Source organism: Cyprinodon tularosa, unplaced genomic scaffold, assembly GCF_016077235.1.
Source record: "Cyprinodon tularosa strain WSP-4 unplaced genomic scaffold, ASM1607723v1 ctg419, whole genome shotgun sequence".
NCBI classification, from domain to species: Eukaryota; Metazoa; Chordata; class Actinopteri; order Cyprinodontiformes; family Cyprinodontidae; genus Cyprinodon; species Cyprinodon tularosa.
Genome location: NW_024039140.1, coordinates 954,808 through 974,508, shown reverse-complemented (window position 1 = coordinate 974,508; position 19,701 = coordinate 954,808). Strand labels below are relative to the sequence as shown.

The window sequence follows — 19,701 nt, the reverse complement described above, 5'->3', positions numbered from 1 at the left end:
GATAAACCAAGGACTGACCTCAGTAACTCCCTGCACTTCCTTATTCTTTAAAAAATATTGGATTGTTCTGTCTTTGAATTGTTTTTATCTGATCATTGTCAAGAAATTAAAAGCTGGTCTTCATTTATGTCAAACCTCTACCTTGAAAATCTTCCTCTTCCAGGTTAGAAGAGAGGGAGTGGAAGAGAGTCTATCTGTGGCAGTATAAATACTCCTGGCTTATAGTCACTCAGGTTTTGAGTAGAGACACAGACTCGTCCAAGATGTTACTTTCTGTGCTGCTGCTGCTGCTGATGGTTTGTGGAATACAGTCCACTCATTATCATGGTACTATGATGACCTACTACCCAAAGGAAATTTTTTCAAATGGATCAGTCTCTGTAAGTATAGATTATTTTAAAAATATCTGTATGTTTGTCTTTAAAACTTTGATTTAACCTCTTAAATTTCTATAGGTAATCCTTCATTTTAAGTCTAACTCTCAAACCTGCACAGTTGATTTATATTCTTGCACTGGCAACTGTGGTACTGAAAGCACAATTATAATAAATGCCAAGATTGAGTCCAGTGCTTCCTGGTGCCAGACTGAAAGAATCACAACTCGGCTGCTTCCCAACAACTCTCCTTTTCAGCTCTCGTGAGTCCACTTTTAAACATGACAATATTTGGATTTAAAAATTATTTGTGATAGTCTTTTCAAAAGAAACTTGATTTGCTAAACCGGATATCAAAATTATTTCTTTGAGACCAAACTGCACTTATTGGCCATTGTCTACAACGTAAACATTTAATCTAAACATCCATCCCAGATATGCCGGTGGTACCTGGTTTTCTAATCTAAATGGCATCGACTCCTGGAGAGCTGTAACTAGCGTTGAACTAAGGGAAAGGTCTGACACCATGCAAATTAACTCATCACCACAGACCAACACCTTTCCGGTCCTGAGGTAAGATTCCTTTAGGCACCATGTTGACAATCAGTGTTGTCTTCGTCAACTATGACAATGATGAAATTATTACGTTGACGCTCCTTTTTTTCATTACAATATCGAAAACTGACAAACTAAACGTGGATCTTTGATGACGAAAACTTGTCGACTCATGGGTGCGAATTTCCGTCGACAAGAGTACACTAAATAAAAATGTTAGTGGGTGGTCGATCAGGCTTTTCAAATCATCATTTTGCTGTAATCTGCTAAGCAGTATCAGCCATGCTGCTGCATCCTGTTTGGTAAAGCCGCCCACCTGGCATGCAGCAGTGCACATTCCGCATGACCACAGATGGACCGTGGCAGCTGCAGGGGTGAAAATAAGTTGGAATTATCTGGTACTGCACACTTAACTTTGACAAACTCTGCTGTTCCAGCCATGATTGTGCAGAAATGAGGCGTAGCTTAGACTCTGTGCTTTATGCTCCACATGATGGTTTGCTCTCAGCAGTATGGCTCCTCCAGCCCTTGCTACCTAATAAACTGTATGTGGCTGATAATCTTCTTCAAAGCACAACAAATCCTTTTGTCTAACTAGCAATATTTTAATTCTTTCACCCCACAAGAGGGGATGCCAAACCTTCTTTCATTTCTACCAAAAAGGAATCCCTAAATTATATCCAAAGCAAATGTTTAATTGTATACTGTTTATTTTTGGATAAAGAGCCAGATGAAAAGGTACATAGATCTTGGAATATTTCTCTCTCATAGTTCTCGTTTCTCTCTATTTAAATATTATGTAAATGTTTCCTTGTATTGCCATTAAAAAAGTTTTCTCTGCTTCCTTTAAATATTTAAACATTTTAGTAAACATATAGAATTTTAGGTCTGGATTGCCGTGGCATCACAAGGCAATTATGTAGGTTATCTCTGCATTATTATTATTATTATTATTATTATTATTATTTTACATAGATAAACATTTTAAAATCTCCTTTGACCACTGAGCAGCAGTAACCAAGAGGGAAATTGAAAAAATAAAGCCAAAATTGCCAAAGTAGAAGAAAATTTGTGTTCTTTGTTTTTCTTTTTTTGGAGCAATAAAGATTTTATTGATCTTTGTGTAATGCAGTGGCGGCTGGTGAAAAATATTTTTGGTGGGGCTGATATAGCCTAGTGTATGTCTCCAACTAATCCGGAATAAGAATTCAAATAAACAATTGGACAATACATACAACTTAACAGTAATGATTTAATTTACTATATAATAACAGTAACAGTGATAATTTTGGTCACTGTGACGGGGTTCTTTGGCCTCCAAGAATCCAGGCTCAGTCGGGTTACCGGTGTTGGTGATTTATTGTGCTCGAAAACTCAAAACAGGGTGCAAAAGAAACTAAACATGTACAAGATACTCTGGGCCTCAGCATCCCTCTAGTTACCAGCAATGTAACAAAGAAATAGAAAACAGAAATGGCCGCTTTTCTTCCCACAGCCCTCATTAAATAGTTTAAGCCCCTCACCTCAGGCTCTCTTATTTCTGATTTCTTGTCATAAATCAGTTTTGTCCATATATTACCTCCACAAACAATTGATGTACAAAAACAAATAATTTTTACAACTTAATTCTTTTACACAGATTCATTGACTTATTCAATTACACCAAACTGGGTTTGAACCCAGCAAAGACGCCGCCAGACTGAAAGATGACCCGTAGCATAAACATGTACACACACACACATACACACATACACACACACACACACACACACACACACACACACACACACACACACGGCTAACCTCACTGAAATACTAAGTGTGCACCCTCAATACGCAGCAGGTAACCAGGAACAGCTTGTGTGTTTTAAGTTAATTGAGCTACTGGTCTCAGCGCGAGTGTATTGGTCCTCACAAACACAGTATAACAGGAATGTGTGTGTGGCACGCAAAGTTTTAAGCGACAAGGTGGATTCGTCACAGTCACAATAACCATGAGATGACATTTTCCTACCCTACAACATGGATGTTCTTCTGGCAAACGGGTAGATAAATAAGGATCTCACCGAATTTGGTGGAAGATGCACCTCGCTCGTTACGTTCGCCATCTTCCCTCTAATTGTCTGCACCTGCGCTTGGGTTCAGAAGCCTGTTAAAGTGCAGTATTTTCAGCGCCCCAAGACCATAAAGTTCTGAGACGCTGATTGGCCATTAAATTCACCTAGCAATAGTACATGATTGACAGATTCTCTGCAAATGTGGTGCAGTCTGATCACAGCCCCAAGACAGGAGTCTGTCTGTGGAAATCCACAAATGAATGACAGTAGATAGGGAAATGTAGTTTATATAATTTGTTTTGCTTATAGGTACACACTCTAGAGAGTAAAACTGACATTTATGAGTTAATTTCTAAAAATATATTTTACGCTTCTCTCTTCTTATCAGGGAGGGCGTTGCCCCAGCCGGCCGCCACTGGTGTAATGCATAATTCACAGTAGATCAGGAAGTGTTTGCTTTGAGATGGAAACCTTGTATGTCTAAAACATTCCTTTATTGTACATGTTGTCAGGTTGTCTGTATGCTATATAAACCAATAGAATGTGTTGAACTAGATCTGCTATTTTCCCAACTTTTGTGAGACACTTTTTATAAAGTAGGCCATGAATTCATAAATTTTATTTGAATTCTATAAAAAAGTTATTTTTCCAAACAGCAATGATTAAATGCATGGCAGCATCCTATACCCAGAAATTGTAGTATCTAGGCAAGAGCTGTCACTCTATTAAAAAATCTGGTTGTTTTTCGAAAGTGTAAAGGTCAACTGTTTTATGAAGTGCAACAAAAAAAATACACAAAAAACTTTTTAGAATTTTAGTCAAGTAAAACCGACTTAAACTGTCACATATTGTCATTACTAAAATATGACTAAAACTAATAATAGATTTCATCCTGAAGACTAAAACTAAGACTAAATCTAAGATGGCTGCCAAAAAATCATTAAAAAAGCTATATAATTAACAAAAGCATTCAGATATACACAAACAAAATACTGTTGTTGATGAGTAATGCAGGTCTGTACCGGCCCTGTGATTTTGGCTGAGCGGGAGAGGGAGGGAACCAGGAGGGTCCAGAGGCAGAAGGTAGGCAGAGGGCTTGGCAGAGGCAGGGCTTGACTTCAGACTTAGCAGTGTTCTGATCAGAGTTTCTTTCCAGTTATCTTCTTGAGAGCGGGCAGGCAGGTTCAGACAGTTTGACTTTCCAAGGTTCTTCTGAGATCAGACAGCTGGTCTCAGCAGAGAAACTCTTCCAGAGTTCCAGGGTTCAGTCAGGTTCTTCCTAGGAAGCAGAGAGGACAAAAACAAGTTAGGTTCTGGTTCAGGTTTCAGGGGAGTCAGAGAATCAGACAGGTTGGTTGGCTCAGGCTTGCTAACCGTAACTGGCTTAACACTCTGGCACTGAAGTGTAGCGCTACCACTGCTTAACTGCTGGTCTCCTGATGAGCAAACGAGCCGCAGGTGTGGTAGTCAGCTTCAGCTCCAGGAGACCTAGGGCGCCCTCTGCTGAAGAAAGGTGGACAGACCTCCAGATCCCAACATACACAAGCTAAAAAAACTATTAAAAAAATAATGAAAAAGTTTTCATAGTGTACAGGAAAACAAGATCCACATCCCAGTAACGTGGTAAAGATGGTCTTAGGTGGTTGTTAAAGACAAAAATAAAACCCCATTCCAGAGATATAGAAAAGCTGGACAAATAACAGCAAGGATGGAAGAAACACTTATGAGCAAATAAAAACTGTGTTACAGTAAGGTGAGTTTATTTATAAACATATTTCACTGGCAAGACAATTCAGTGCTGAATATAAACAAAACATAAGAGAAAAACAAGCAAAAGTAAATAGCAGTGACAAATCAGAGATGGGTAAAGAGAAGCTGCTGAGCAAACTTAAGCTTATGTTCCATTCAACATTTTAAATAGAACAAAGTCATCTCTAAACTTGATTTGATTTAAAGCAACATTTGTGCAAATTTCTGTAACCATGCTAGCTCAGACTAATGGCTTAATATTCGACTGTCTCAGTATATATGTTGTAAATAAAAGCTCTTTTGAATCAAAGACGAGGAATAAATTATGTCAACTAAATTAGATCACTCCTGCCAACAACTATGAACACCTATAAAAACTTGCTGAAAAATGCCTCCTTATGAGATCAATAAAACATTTCTGAATTGAATTAAAGTTAAACCCAGGGCCTTCTTTCTGTGGGGCAAGACTGTTATAATCTTTCCTCACATAAACCTTAATATAGCATTTGAATTTTATCTCTAATGATTATAGTAGGAAGTAGTGTTGCACCGATACCAGTATCGGACGGGGCCCCGATACTGCCCTAAAATGGTGGTATCAGTATCGGCGAGTACCAACAAATAGGGCACCGATACCATTTTGAGAGCCATAAGTTTATTCAACTATTGTCACCCACTCCTGGTAGGCAATAAAAAGTTCTACTGGATTCACTTTGTATTAGATTTTTTCCTGCTTCACAAAGGTAGGCAGCAGCTTGACAAAGCCATGATGGCAATTATTTCACATTATTATGGTATCGGTATCGGCCGATACTGCAACCAGGTATCGGGTATCGGTATCGGGGCCAAAAAATGGCATCGGTGCAACACTAGTAGGAAGTGAGATAAAATGTCTGTATGAAGACTCATTTTGATGAAGAAACATAAAAGGTATACATTTAACCTTTAGATCACTTAAGGCCCAAAGAAAACAACATTGGTTAAACACAAATAAATGAATATCACTATGTTCTACTGTAATGGATTTTATGTTTGTTGCTTTTTAGGGTTCCTTCGAATTGTTATATAAATATTAACTTGTTGGCCTTTGACCCTGATGGAGACGTTGTCCGATGTAGATATGCTGACCTTTCCCTGACAGAATGTGCCTCACCCTGCACACCTCCACCTGTTCTCGCCCTCTCCTCTGTAAGTAACTATTCCAAATCTTATCCCCGACAGATCCACAGTTTATATGGGGACAAAAGCTGGACGAGCAACAAATTCTGTACAGGCTCAATCAAAGAATCGACATTTTCTAAACCATATTAAATGCTTTAACAATTGTCACAATGTTTTTGTTCAATGTTTCATCGATGTATATACCTAGCTCATGGCTCTGAAGCACAATAATAATGAAATGTCAGATGGCCTGAACTTATAAAGCTCCTTATCTAGTTTTTGGACCCTAAAGTACTTTACGCTATACATTCAGGTATTCACCTGCAGTGATGGGAGTAACAACATTGACAGTAACGGTGTTACTAACGGCGTTACCGTTTTTAGTAACGTGTAATCTAACAAATTACTTTGAGTGTAACTATAACGCAGTTACCATTGCCGACACCCCGTTACTGCACGTTACTCAGGTCACACAATGAACCTTTTTTCATGATAGGACTCGTCATGAGAGAGGGGAGGATGAGATTGGCTGATGTATAGTGAGATTACGTCTGTCAGTTGGGTAGGTGGGTGTTTCCGCTGCTGGGTCTTAACGTACAGCACACACAGAGAGATGGAGAGTGGGGATGACTCCAGCAGCAAAACAGCGTTTTCCACATGGAAATACCGGTGTTAGGTCGAGCTGCGTTTCCCCATCAGATACGGTTTCCCCTGCATCTCTGCACAGCGCAGGCGGCACGATTCACCGCACAAGCGACAGGAAACGCGCATGCTCGCTAAAGGCGCGCAACAGTCGCCCTGTGCTCGCACCACAGGAGAACTACGGAGAGCATGAACAATCAAATTTTAGCCTATATGGAGAAAGGGAGAAATCTGGATGGATGGATGGATGGATGGATGGATACATAGATGGATAGATGGATAGATAGATGGATGGATGTTGCAGTATCTATAACAACCCAATCACACAGGATTTCAGAATTAGACATCCCCAGTTATCAATTTTATACACTCTGATCTGAACGCCCTGTTAAAAAACTTCACACCCATGAGTAGAGGTAATGATGATATTTACACTGCATCAGATACCGTTCCCCCCATGTTAAGCAGGGCGAGCGCTATCTGACGGGGTTTAAAAGCCCATGAGTAGAGGTGGGGGCCGGATGGTGAGGGTTATGGGGGGCGAAAGACACAAAAGTAATGCAATAGTTACTTATACTAGTAACAAGTTACTTTTATGGTGGAGTTACTCAGCTAGTTTTTGGGAGAAGTAACTAGTAACTATAGAAAGAAACTACATATTTACAATGTCTTAGTAGTGTCTTAGTAATCACTTTTTTTGTATTGTTATTCCAGACTTGTACCCTGTCATTCAGTGGAACCTCAACCAGTAATGAAGGTTGGTATGCAGTCCAAATGGTGATGGAAGACTTCCCCAGACAGTCAATCACCTTGACTCATAATAATGGATCCTACATTGTGAAATCTACCAGTGAAGCAATCAGCCAGATACCCATCCAATTTGGCTTTCTAGGTACAAGCTGATCACATGGTTGCCAGTTTATAACCATGCTACTGTCATATTTTAGTGTTTCATTCAATATTTACAGTTATGAGCATGCAGACATAATGTTTATGTCATGCACTATATTTCTGTATGTCATACACTCTATTCCAAAAATCAATTACTCTTCTAAATAAGCTTATTTTTCCAGTTGATCCTGCAGTACCATCCTGCACAAAAGGATATTATCTGCCAGGATTTCTGTCTCCAACTCCGGGCCATGGAGCACAGTTCTACACTCACGTTGATAAGGCTCTGGAGATCAACATCAGAGCATCTGCGGCACACTCTGTGTAAGTAAATGCAAAATGCATGAAAATAGAGTCAATCCAAACAAAATAAAAGATTGTTCTCCCAGGAGGCATTTGTTTAGAGATGTTTTTTTTTGCAGACATTTGACCTAGACTTGTAGTAGACTACCTGTTGTGTCTTGGTAAGAAAAAAATGTAAATTACTCCATGTTAGAAGCCTTACAGGGAGTACATTGCAGTGATAAAACAGAAAGCAAGTAAAGAAGATTTGGACCAGAGACTGTAATCAACGTTTTTTTTAGTAAATGGCTTTAAGGGGGAATTTACAGCAAAGCTGACAAAATCACTCTCACTAGTCACTCAGGACGAAATCAAACAATTGTACCTCTAAATCAATCTCTACGTGAAGTTTTCTCTCTCTAACAACTTTTATGAAGTAGTGCTGTGCAAAGTGTAGCTTGTGTTTGTTTCATGGTTCCTGGACCAACTATGTTAGAGTTCATCGGTGTTTTATAGTGGCAAAAAAGAGAAGCAGGCTACAAACATGGAAGCCATCAATAGAAGCAGATTAGAACTCAATAACACCTAGGAGGCAACACATCCTTTGAAAGTATTTGCACAACAACTTTGTAACACAAGTTTCATTTGTGAACAATAAGATTTATTTGAGTGCAACATGCTTATTTGTGAGTGATAAGATTTCTTTGTGTGAAAAATGCTTTGTGTGTGCAACATGCTTTATGTGTGTGCGCAACATGCTTTTTTATATGCAAAGTTTTGGCAGAAAATTCACTCCATAGATCAGTGTTATTTAAGCTTTTCCACATTAAAATACTACCTGTCCATATACCCAATGGCTCCTTAAAATGGGACGACCTAATGAGTGGCTCTAAAAAAAAATGCATGTTTGGCTCTGATTCTACTTTTTTTTTTTCCTCCTTGTCTCTGTGTATTTATATTTACATGGAGTTTGACAAAGGTTCCAGTTCAGAAATAACATAAAAAGTAAAACGTCAGAATCACATAACAATTCTTAATATTTCCTGTTTCATAAAGGATCTCTGAGCTCCTGTACAGCGGGCCATCCAGTGTGGTAAAGACTTCTTTTGGATCAGGAGAATTCTCTCTGACATGGACACCATCTGCAGCTTATGAAGAAGAGAGTCACCCCATCTGTTTTGCCATCCAGGCAAGGTCAGTATTACCATCTCAATGAATTAGATAATATAGTAAATTAAACATTCTCATAAAGGGCCATCTTTAATGTGTTTATGTTGAAATCATTAATTTTTTTTTTTTTTGCCCTGTGATTGAGCTTACAAAGAGGGAGAAATCTTTGTTTTGCACAATTTTTGAAGATTCACCTGGACTTCAATGCACTTCAATTCAGTTTTATTTAAATAGCACCAATCCACGACACATCTCAACTTTTCCCCAGGCAATTTACAGACACCATTCAATCAAATTATACAGAGAGACTAGTTAAAGTTTTTCCATCCAAGCCTTAGGTCCCTCAAAGTGGATCAACATAACTCCCTATTTACCTACAGTAGTTTAAATTGGCTATGCTGGTAAGCACTTACTGGGCCAACACCTAAGCTAAGACCACCAGGAACTGTTCCGCCTCTCCCAAAGGCCATTCTATGTCTCCTGGGGGGAAAAATGACCTTGAATTGCAGCCAGACTGCCTTCAAAAAGGAAAATAAGACTGAATAACTAGTAATGATAACCACAGTGCTACACTTCTGTTCACCCTGTATATGAGTTTAAGACTACATTTGCAAGTAATATCCTGTCCAATACAACTCAAAGTTTTCTAGAGAGCATTTTTGAAAAGATCCTAAGCTGATGAATGAAATAAATCTGCATAATAAAACCTGATTTATAATAAGAATCTTCAAAGCCATAATAAAGGTATTTTTCAAATCTGCCTCCACAGTTACAGCAGTTCTGTGTATCAGTCTGAGCTTCGATGTGTCGTTGTGACAGTTAAAAAAAGTAAGTCTAATGTTTGACCATTGTTTGCTCTTCCTTAAATAAAATGTCTTAACTGAATGTGTTTCCACTTTTTTCTGCTGTTGCTGTGATTTCCAGAACCAAAACCAATCTTTCTTAATGCTCTGAGAATGAAGATTTCCACTACGCTGTCACTGAAGGATAATCGTGACGTCATTGAAAATCTGGTCTGTAACCAATGCTGTAATTATGTGGTATAGTACACAGAGGCGTAGTCAGAAGATTTTAATAAGGGTTGCCAGGAAATAACCAACGTACACTGAGGGGTGGCCGAATTCAGATCGACACCAGAACCTCAGGGTCTATCTACACTGTTCCAACAGGAAAAATAACGAGTAAAACATCCATATTTTCTTAATAAAGACAAACTATACTTTCCTACAGCCTTTGCTAACAGATAGACGCATATATTTAAACCTCCATGGTTTATAAATAAAAGGTAGAGTGGATAAAATCCTTTCAGTTTTGAGATCTGGGGCATAAATCTTTTTCATTGTCATTACCTACCTACTTGTATCAATTGCATAAAATTGATATTTACATGTACTAATATCTACTTAAATTGATTATTTAATACGTTTTTCTTAAAATCGTTATTATCTATAATTTCACTGAAGACTACCAGAGACTTGCAGAGACCCTTTTCTCTTTACTCCATATAACACAAAATATAGTTTTGAAAAGAGCATGAATTCTGTATTTATCATTTTTGATGTTAGTATATTTATGTTAGTATATTTATGTGTATAATTAACCACAAAAAAAATGTTTTGAATATTCCACTTGAGAGTATTACTGTTGCCACTATCTGTATTAGAGGGGAGAAAATGGTAGGGGTGGCCAATGATTGGCTGAGGGCCATCTAGCTCCGCCCCTGAGAGTACAGATGATCTTTACCACTTTTACAGTGGAAATGACCAGTGCATTATGTTCAGGTGCTTTTGTTGTGGAAGAGAAACATGTTTGATCACAAGATTATCCTGACCTGCTACTTGGGCAAGACAGTTAGACTTCCTGGTTAATCTGCTACAGGAAGCACATGATGCATTAAATGCATCGACTGACTGCTCTCGAACATCAAAGAAAAACGGCCATTTTAAAAACGACACAAGTTTAAATGGTGGTATATTTTTAAAAATATACATGCTCTAGAATTGTGTAGGCTACAAATACAACAGGAGAGATTGCCTAACGATGCATTATTCACCATACAGAATAATTTTTATGCTGCCCGCCATGTTGAACGGTCATAGTTTAGCTCATCTGGCCAACTCACTTATCATAGAATTTTTCCAGCTTTCCATTGGAAATTATGACATGAGTGGATTTTAATGTGAAATTTACATGTTGGCTTTTGGTTATGCCATAATTGTGATACCAACATATGTTGAAATAAATGTAAACCAAAACAGTTTAACTTCTTTACTGCTGTTGAATCCTACATTTTGGAATATAGTTTTATTTTTGGTTTCTGATCCAATAACTGATTTAAGTCTGTTTAAATCCCAGCTAAATATTGTTTTTTTTTTCCTTCTCCAGGTTAAAGAAGAACTATTGAGAAAAGGTTTTCCGCCAGGCATATCTGTACGCCTGATGAACAACAGCTCTATGAAAGTAAAGTGATAGCTGCCTTCTCCTGGCCACCCATTAAAATTTATTCAAGATCATATTTTCTCGAAATCATTACATGGAGAAGGGACGCATTGTAACCAGAGATTTCATTACCTGATTTTGATAAAAGTCATGAATTTCAGTAGGCCTGATATGATATATATATGATTTGAACTACAGTACAATCAGAAAATCAGTACATTCATGAATAGGATAAATCTTTTTAATCTGCTTATTGATAAACTTTCAATTGTTCTTTTAGTTTTAAGTAACTGCTTAATTTTATCAGATTCTAGAGCTCTCTGTAAATAAAAAAAAATGTTCTGTCTTTTAATTGACTTTGCTGTGTTTTTTCCACAACAATAATTGAGGAAGGGGAGAAATTGTTCCCTCAGTAAAGAGAGGTTCCAAACAAAACTTTTGGGTTCCCCCATTTCTGACATAAGATCTCATCAATATATGAAGTGTAACAAATAAAGATAAAAAATATTATAAAAAATAATAGTGTTCCTTGACATGAGGCAGACCTCTGGTAATGAAATTCCATAAAATCTATTTATAAGTTTTCAATTGATCCTGTTAACAAACAACATTCCCTTTTCTTGTGTTTTTGTCTTCAATAAAATACCTCTGGACTTTTTGAGTGCGACGCTGAGGTCGTCAGTAGTCACTGCTTGTTCTGCCATATATATCACAATGTTAGAGAATCTTTAAAAAAAATTCTACATCCATATTATGATCTGGATAATCACCAAAATGTCACCCCTGATAGAAATTTCAATAAAATCCATCCATAACTTTTGAAGTTATCCTGCACATAGGCAGTCAAACACTTCGTACAAACATAACCTTGGCAGAGGTCATAATGAAATTGACAGATTTCAAACCATAATCCCAGGAGCATAACCTAACCATAATTTCAAAAATGAGGGGACAGATTTTTCAGTGACACTCTCGTTTTCAATTTCATCTTTCCTGTAAAATATCTGTGAAAGCCTTTTCCTAATACCTGCCTGGTTTCTCCCTGCAATAGATATTCTCATGAAATTATAATCTCTCCTTAATATAAAGACCCAACATCATTCTTCCTGCTATTGGCCTCTGGTCCATCTGCTTCCTCACCCTAATCTTTCTATAATGGCAATAAACATAAAAAAGAATGAGATTTTTTTTTTTAAATAGCATTAGGAAGAGTAAAAATTGCAGTGGAATTTATCCTAAACCTAACTATTAACCCATGATTATGCTTTATTTTTGTTTTTCTCAGCTACTTTTATTCTTTATTCACCTGTGCAGAACCTGCATTGTCTCTGCTGCTCGCCTCTGGTCCATCTCATCCCTGACTCTGTTCTTTCTATTACAGCAATAAACATTTTAACATGTTTTAAAATAGAATTAGGAAGACAAAAAGTAAGACGTACAATTGCATTGCTAAAAAAAAACAACAGGCTACATGATTAGCCAGCAACACAGCACTTGCTCAGTGTTGTGTATTGTTTTAAGTGGGGAGTGTTGGCCTAATGGTTAGAGCAGTGCACTTGTGCTCTAAGAAGGCTGCAAATATCCTGTTTGAACCCCACAGCCTCCATTCTGGTTCCCTGAGCAAAGACCCTTAACCCCACACTGCTCCATGGGCGCCACACAATGGCAGCTCACTACTCCCCAAGGGGTTGGGTTAAATGCAGAGGTAAAATTTCTCCAGTGTGAGATCAATAAAGTTCAGTTATTATTTTTATTGGCAGGTAGGGACAGTTTAACCCACGATCACAAAAGTTATCTGCTTTTGGTTTGAGGGTGGTGGCAATTTCATGCTCTGCATGTAATAAATAGGATAACAAATATAATGGAGAATGGATAGAAGCAATAATAACTAAATTTTTTCTTTTTTTGTAGAAAAGCAACCATGTAGTAATTTATGCAAACACTTGGACAGAATATCACATTCTGGCAGCCCATTTTTCAAGTAACTATTTTCTGTAACCAGGCAGCAGGACCTGGGACCTCCTACATAAAAGAGTATACACCTTTCAAAATGAAAGTCACAAACTTTAATGCTTGTAAGTTGTATAACAACACTTTACATTCAAACACTGCAATTACAGTAGAATTGACCACAGCCTCACCTGCATTTCAAGCCTGTCAGCCCCGTCCCAACATACACATGCAGGTCAGTACAAATAACCGGCACCCACCACATATCTAAATAGCATGCAAATATATTTTATATATATATATTCTTACTGGAACCATTTTGTTTGACATTTTGAATTTCATTTTAAAATGTCAAATGTAATTTAAGAAATGTATTTATGATAACAGTTCCAACTAGGCAAGTGATTTTGACCAGGAAGAATCCTATTTAAGTGTTCAACAAATGAAAAAGCATATTTCAGTATCAGAATCAGAAATACTTTAATGAATCACTAGAGGGAGGCCGTATATAGGTTGATAACCACAGGTAGGAATGATTTCCTGTGGCGCTCCGTGGTGCATCTGGGTAGGAGCTCGTCTGCTGGACCAGTGTGTCATGGACAGTGATGGGACTAACGGCGTTGAAAGTAACGCCGTTACCTTGTTTTAGTAACGAGTAATCTAACTAATTACTTTGACTGTAACTATAACGCAGTTACCATTGCAGACACCCCGTTACTGCGCGTTACTCAGGTCGCACAATTAACCTTTTTTCATGATAGGACTCGTGCGCAGCTGCGTGAAGCTGACACCCCACCCACGTCAAAAAACTCTGCAAATAGACTGAATGGTTAGTGCAACGTTAGTGCAGATTTGTGCAGAAAAAAAATATTGTTTGTGCTACTTTTGTTTAAGAGATATTAAAGATTATTTTTTAGGTCATCCAGAGCTGCGCGCCTTGTCATGAGAGAGGGGAGGATGAGAATGGCTGATGTATAGTGAGATTCCGTCTGTCAGTTGGGTAGGTGGGTGTTTCGGCTGGCGGGTGTTAACGTACAGCACACACAGAGAGATGGAGAGTGAGGAGGATCCAGCAGCAAAACAGCGTTTTCCTGATGGAAATACCAGTGTCACGTCGAGCTGCGTTTCCCCATCATATACGGTTTCCTCTGCATCTCCGCACAGCGCAGGCGGCAAGATTCACCGCGCAAGCGACAGGAAACGCGCATGCTCGCTAAAGGCGCGCAACAGTCGCCCTGTGCTCGCGCCACAGGAGAACTATGGAGAGCGTGAACGATCAAATGAAAGGGAGAAATCTGGATGGATGGATGGATGGATGGATGGATGGATGGATGGATGGATGGATGGATGGATGGATGGATGGATGGATGGATGGATGGATGGATGGATGGATGGATGGATGGATGGATGGATGGATGGATGGATGGATGGATACTCTGACTTTTCAACCTACTGTATTTTTTATTTTAAACATTATTTGATGGCCTTTGTGGCAGGGATGGAGATCCATATCTTATGTCACACGCAGAGTATACATCTAGATAGATAGATGTTGCAGTATCTATAACAACCCAAACACACAGGATTTCAGAATTAGACATCCCCAGTTATTAATTTCACCAGATCTGAATGCCCTGTTAAAAAACTTCACATCGCGTTCCCCCCTGATGTCATTTACGTTGAATTGCAATAAATGCTAAACTCTCTGCAGGTTCTTGTCTTTGTCATCCGCTCTATTCAGCTGGCTTTGGAAACACACGGCGAGAAGGTGGGGGCTGGGTGGTGAGGTTTACGGGGGCGAGAAACGCAAAAGTAACGCAATAGTTACTTTTACTATTAACTAGTTACTTTTATTGTGGAGTAACTCAGTTAGTAACTCAGTTACTTTTTGGGAGAAGTAACTAGTAACTATAACTAATTACTTTTTCAAAGTAACGTGCCCAACACTGGTCATGGAGAGGATGTGAGTAATTGTCTAAGATGGACTGAAACCTGGACAGCATCCTCCTCTCTGCCACGGTGGTCAAGGTGTCCAGCTGCTCCCCCACAACATCACCGGCCCTCTTGATCAGTTTGTTCAGTCTGTTGTTTTCAGTGACCCTCAGCCCACTGCCCCAGCATGTGACAGCAAAGAAGAGCATGCTAGCAACAACTGACTCATAAAACATCCTCAGCATTGTCCCACAGATGTTAAAGGACTTCAGCCTCCTCAGGAAGAATAGTCGGCTTTGGTCCTTTTTGTAGACCGCCTCGGTGTTTCTAGTCCAGTCCAACTTATTGTTAAAGTACACTCCCAGGTACTTATACTCCTCCACAGTGTCAACAGGAACCCCCTGGATGGAAACAGGGGTCACAGGTGTCTTTGTCCTCCTCAGATGACAAAAAGAAGAGGTCAGAAGCCATAGCCCTGATCAACTCACCTGAAAAAGAAATGTTAAGCCAGGTCTATGGCCTGTATGTATGACATGTGACCATGGCCAAGGATAATGGTGCCATCTTAGGAGTGTTTTTAGGAAACTAAAATAAAGTACAGTTTGGGATATTGCCTTTTCTAAAAGGCTCAGACAAAATGCCATGTGATACATATGATGGAAGCTGTTGAGTGTCATTTATGTGATGATGTCTGTTTACACAAGTTTGCGTGTCCCGTTGGGAGTTGAGGTACAGAACGGTGTTAATTATGGTGATAAATTACAACAAAGTCCTGCATTTTGTTCCATATGCAGCCGAAATACAACAGGTAGCAGATTTTAGGAAAATCTATTTATATCGTAACGTGTTCTTAGCTACACAAGGGGTTATTAATAGAAACAGCCATATCTCCCTCTCCTCTTATGGGTATCACTTATCGTGTGGGCTCTTATCAGATCGAAGCATCACTAGGTGTGTATGAGATGAACAGCAGCTCACCTGGAATGTGGACAAGAGTATATGGCTGTGCTGATGGGCGAGTTTAAAGTCTGTTGTGAAGCTGGACGGACCTGACTGCGAGTGAACACATTTTTTTCAACACTTGGGGAAGGTTTGAAAGCATTATAAAAAATGATGGCCGAAGTTTCAAAATCTGTTTATAAATAATTCCCTCAAAATGACTTCCTATCTATAAATTAGAGGTTTATGATTGTTGCAGCTACTGTACTCCAAATCACATAACTCTTTTTTTCACATTTGAAAGTAATCTTTCAGCCATCAGACATTTTTCTCATACCAGCTTCTGTTTCATTTTACTAAGACATATCTCTAAATCTTCCAGGACACACCCATAGAGGCTGTCTGTTAAATATAATTTCACTCGTCTCTGATGCCTCAGTCCTTTTCAGAGACCTTCGATTAGTCACTATGTTGCAGTCTGCGCTGCTGCTGCTAGGCAGTGGAGCACAGACTGCTTATTATGGTATTGTTTATACTTATTATGTTGGAGACCATCAGCAAAGTTTCTATTCAGTAAGTTAAATGTCTTTTGCAAAGTTTCTTTTGAAAGTGAAATAATCTACACACTGTATTCTTTAATTCTACAGCTAACATATGATTTTAAGCTGGGCTACAGTTCATGTCTGTACTTCAACTCTTCAAATTGTTCTGGAAACTGTACTGGGCTTACATCTCATGCAATTGATGAAAGCAGAGATGAGTGGTGTCAGAGAGGACATGTTGTGGCTTACTACACTTCATATCAGACTGTATACAATGAATTGTAAGTCTTTAACATTAAATGTAAACCTACTTTCCAATGTTTACACTTTGAAGCCTAGTTCATCTCCTAAACTTCTACATGTCAGTTACATTCATTCATATTGTTTGGTTTTGCTGTCTTTTTTGTTTTTGTTTTTAGGAAGAGATATCTGTTAAAATTAGCTGATGGAAAAAAAAATGGATTTTGTAGATCCTCTGGGATTTGGTTTTATGTGCTTTATTATTTCCCTTTAATATTGCAAAACCTATCATCCACTGTAGGTTTCCTAATGCAAATTGGACAGAAAACAGAAATGGTGTAAGATTATCTTTAATACCGTTGCTTTTTGACTTGAGAAACCGCTCTGATATCAACAAACCAAACTCCTCACCGCAGACCACCATCATCCCTCTTTTACGGTAACTCTGCTTTTTTTTTCTTTTATAATGTTTAAACTAGTTAGAAATGGAATGTGTTTGATAACAAATTCTTTAAATGATTTCTCGTTTTGTTTTATGTTCCTCATCAGCATATCCAGATAAAACATTATGAATCATTGACTCAAAAAAAGAGCAGACAGTTAAATGAAGCAAATGATCATAAAAGTGATAAAAACCTGAAAAAAAAAATAATTTTCCAATTTTTGATTGCTTACTTTAAATGTTACGCAATTTAACACAATTTTATTTAAAACAACTGAGCTGAGACAGATCAGTGAGAAATTCTTAAATAGGTTTGTTCTGTAAAAAGAGCCTGCTGACTAATAAAACTTAAATCATGTTGTTGAGCTTTTTCTATTAGGGAAAAAGGAAATAGAATATGAGAAAAGTGAAAAACCCGTGGAAACCCTGGGAACTAGACTGACAGGTTTATTTTTAAGCTAAGCCATCAAATGACTGCAAAAGAAATGAGGAAATGTGAAGCTCAGGTATTTGGTTTTCATTTTCAGAGCTCCTTCAAACTGTCAGAGAAACATCAACTTGTTGATTTTTGATCCCAATGGAGATGAGATTAGATGCAGATATGCAGCTGGTTCAGAGTGTATTAACTGCACACCGCCGTCTGTCCTCAGTCTTTCATCAGTAAGTATCAGTTTTGGCATTACACAAACTGCAGTTTCAAAAACAAATTAGTCTAACTTAACAAAAATGTTTGATTTATTATTATCTCCCAGTGATTTACACATTATGAGCACAAGGCAGATGCATTCAAGTGAATTGGGTAATTTGAACAAAAGAGTTGAGGCTGAAGTACAAACATAAATTGCCTAACAACAATTACAAAAAAACATCACTTATTTCAAAGATGGCACAGGAAAGATACTGATGTTATCAGTACAATTTCCCTTTACTTGGACATACAATTAATTAAATGTGGAAATTTGTAATAGCTAAAAGAAGAATAAATATTAGTAATAAATTATTATTAACAAAAACATTAACAGGCGCAGCAACATATTACAATCTTCTGCTAAATTGTTCTCTATGCACAACCTTTGAATCAGCTTGGGGAGACCATTCATTTTTAGAAAAGCCCAAGAGGCGCTGCAAAAGATAGTCACTTTGGTTCACTCATCATCATCTGGATGGTGGATGGATTCGGCAGTACTTTCTGCAGATCAGGGGTAGACAAGCCACATGCAACTCCTTAGCGCCCCCCTTGGAGCCTTTTCAAAAATGTATGAAAATGGAAAAAGATGGATTTCTTTACTTTTTTTGTTTTAATTTGGTGTGCACGAGGTCAAACAAACATTATTTTTTACAATGCATATATATATATATATATATATATATACACGCCCTTTATATATGAGAACAATGGGTAAGAAAGAATTGTGTCATTTTCATATTTGCTTGCAAACTTCTACCAATCCATAAACTGATCACAGAGAAGCACTATCATGCTTTACTTTATCAACAAGAAAATAAGGAAAAATAAGTAAAATATATAATCCTCTGGCTGAGTCTTAATTTTGATCCTTTTTTTCTCCTGTTTGTCCTCTTGCAGTCTTGTACTCTGTCATTCAGCCCCACTAATAGCAGTGCTGAAGGTCCATATGCAGTGCAGCTCATTATTGAGGACTTTCCCAGACAGACCATCACTCTGACTAATAGCAGTGGTTCAGAGGAGGTGAAAAATACCAGCAATGCCATCAGCAAGATTCCAGTCCAGTTTGTTTTCAGAGGTACAGCACAGTTTGATCAATTTCTTTTAAGTCAGCTAGGGCTGCAGTGATTTAGAAAAGGTTTGTTTTTTTCTTCTTATACACACACACACACACACACACACACACACACACACACATATATATATATATATATATATATATATATATATATATATATATATATATATATATATATATATACACTTTACTGTATATATTTACATTTAATAATCTTCTAAATCTTCTAAGTTTTTAAGTTTTCCAATTGGTCACCACCATGACCTGCTCCTGTCAACTTGGCTAAATTTGTTCCATTTTATCATTTGATTCAGTGGATCCTGCAGTACCATCCTGCACTGAAGGTCTGTATCTGCCTACGTTCCTGCCTCCAACACCTGAAAATGGAGCTCAGATCTACACCAATGTTTCTCAGACTGTGGAAATCAACATCAAGGTTGCAGCAACCACGGCTATGTAAGTGATTGTCACAAAAATGTTCTCTAGTTACAGATGGGTTTTTGTCAACACCTCAGGAAATTTGTTTAATATTTAATTTAGCTTGATGTACTAATGAATTCCTAAACAGTTTAG

The 19,701-nt window shown here is 38.0% G+C and overlaps 1 protein-coding gene and 2 long non-coding RNA genes across 3 annotated transcripts; all 3 read left to right on the top strand.

Moving 5' to 3' along the window:
- The first annotated feature begins 251 nt into the window (after positions 1-251).
- Positions 252-9,927, top strand: LOC119792402. Its single transcript, XM_038299024.1, has 9 exons — positions 252-380; positions 456-637; positions 810-947; positions 5,782-5,923; positions 7,253-7,430; positions 7,612-7,753; positions 8,768-8,905; positions 9,651-9,709; positions 9,806-9,927. The coding sequence occupies exons 1-9, from the start codon at positions 264-266 to the stop codon at positions 9,925-9,927; spliced, it is 1,218 nt and encodes a 405-aa protein (XP_038154952.1). The 5' UTR covers positions 252-263.
- Positions 9,928-16,644: 6,717 nt separating this feature from the next.
- Positions 16,645-17,362, top strand: LOC119792412. Its single transcript, XR_005281989.1, has 3 exons — positions 16,645-16,714; positions 16,789-16,964; positions 17,225-17,362. It is a non-coding gene; the product is annotated as an uncharacterized LOC119792412 (long non-coding RNA).
- Positions 17,363-17,923: 561 nt separating this feature from the next.
- LOC119792426 lies at positions 17,924-19,603 on the top strand. Its single transcript, XR_005281991.1, has 3 exons — positions 17,924-18,025; positions 18,951-19,128; positions 19,443-19,603. It is a non-coding gene; the product is annotated as an uncharacterized LOC119792426 (long non-coding RNA).
- Positions 19,604-19,701: the final 98 nt, after the last annotated feature.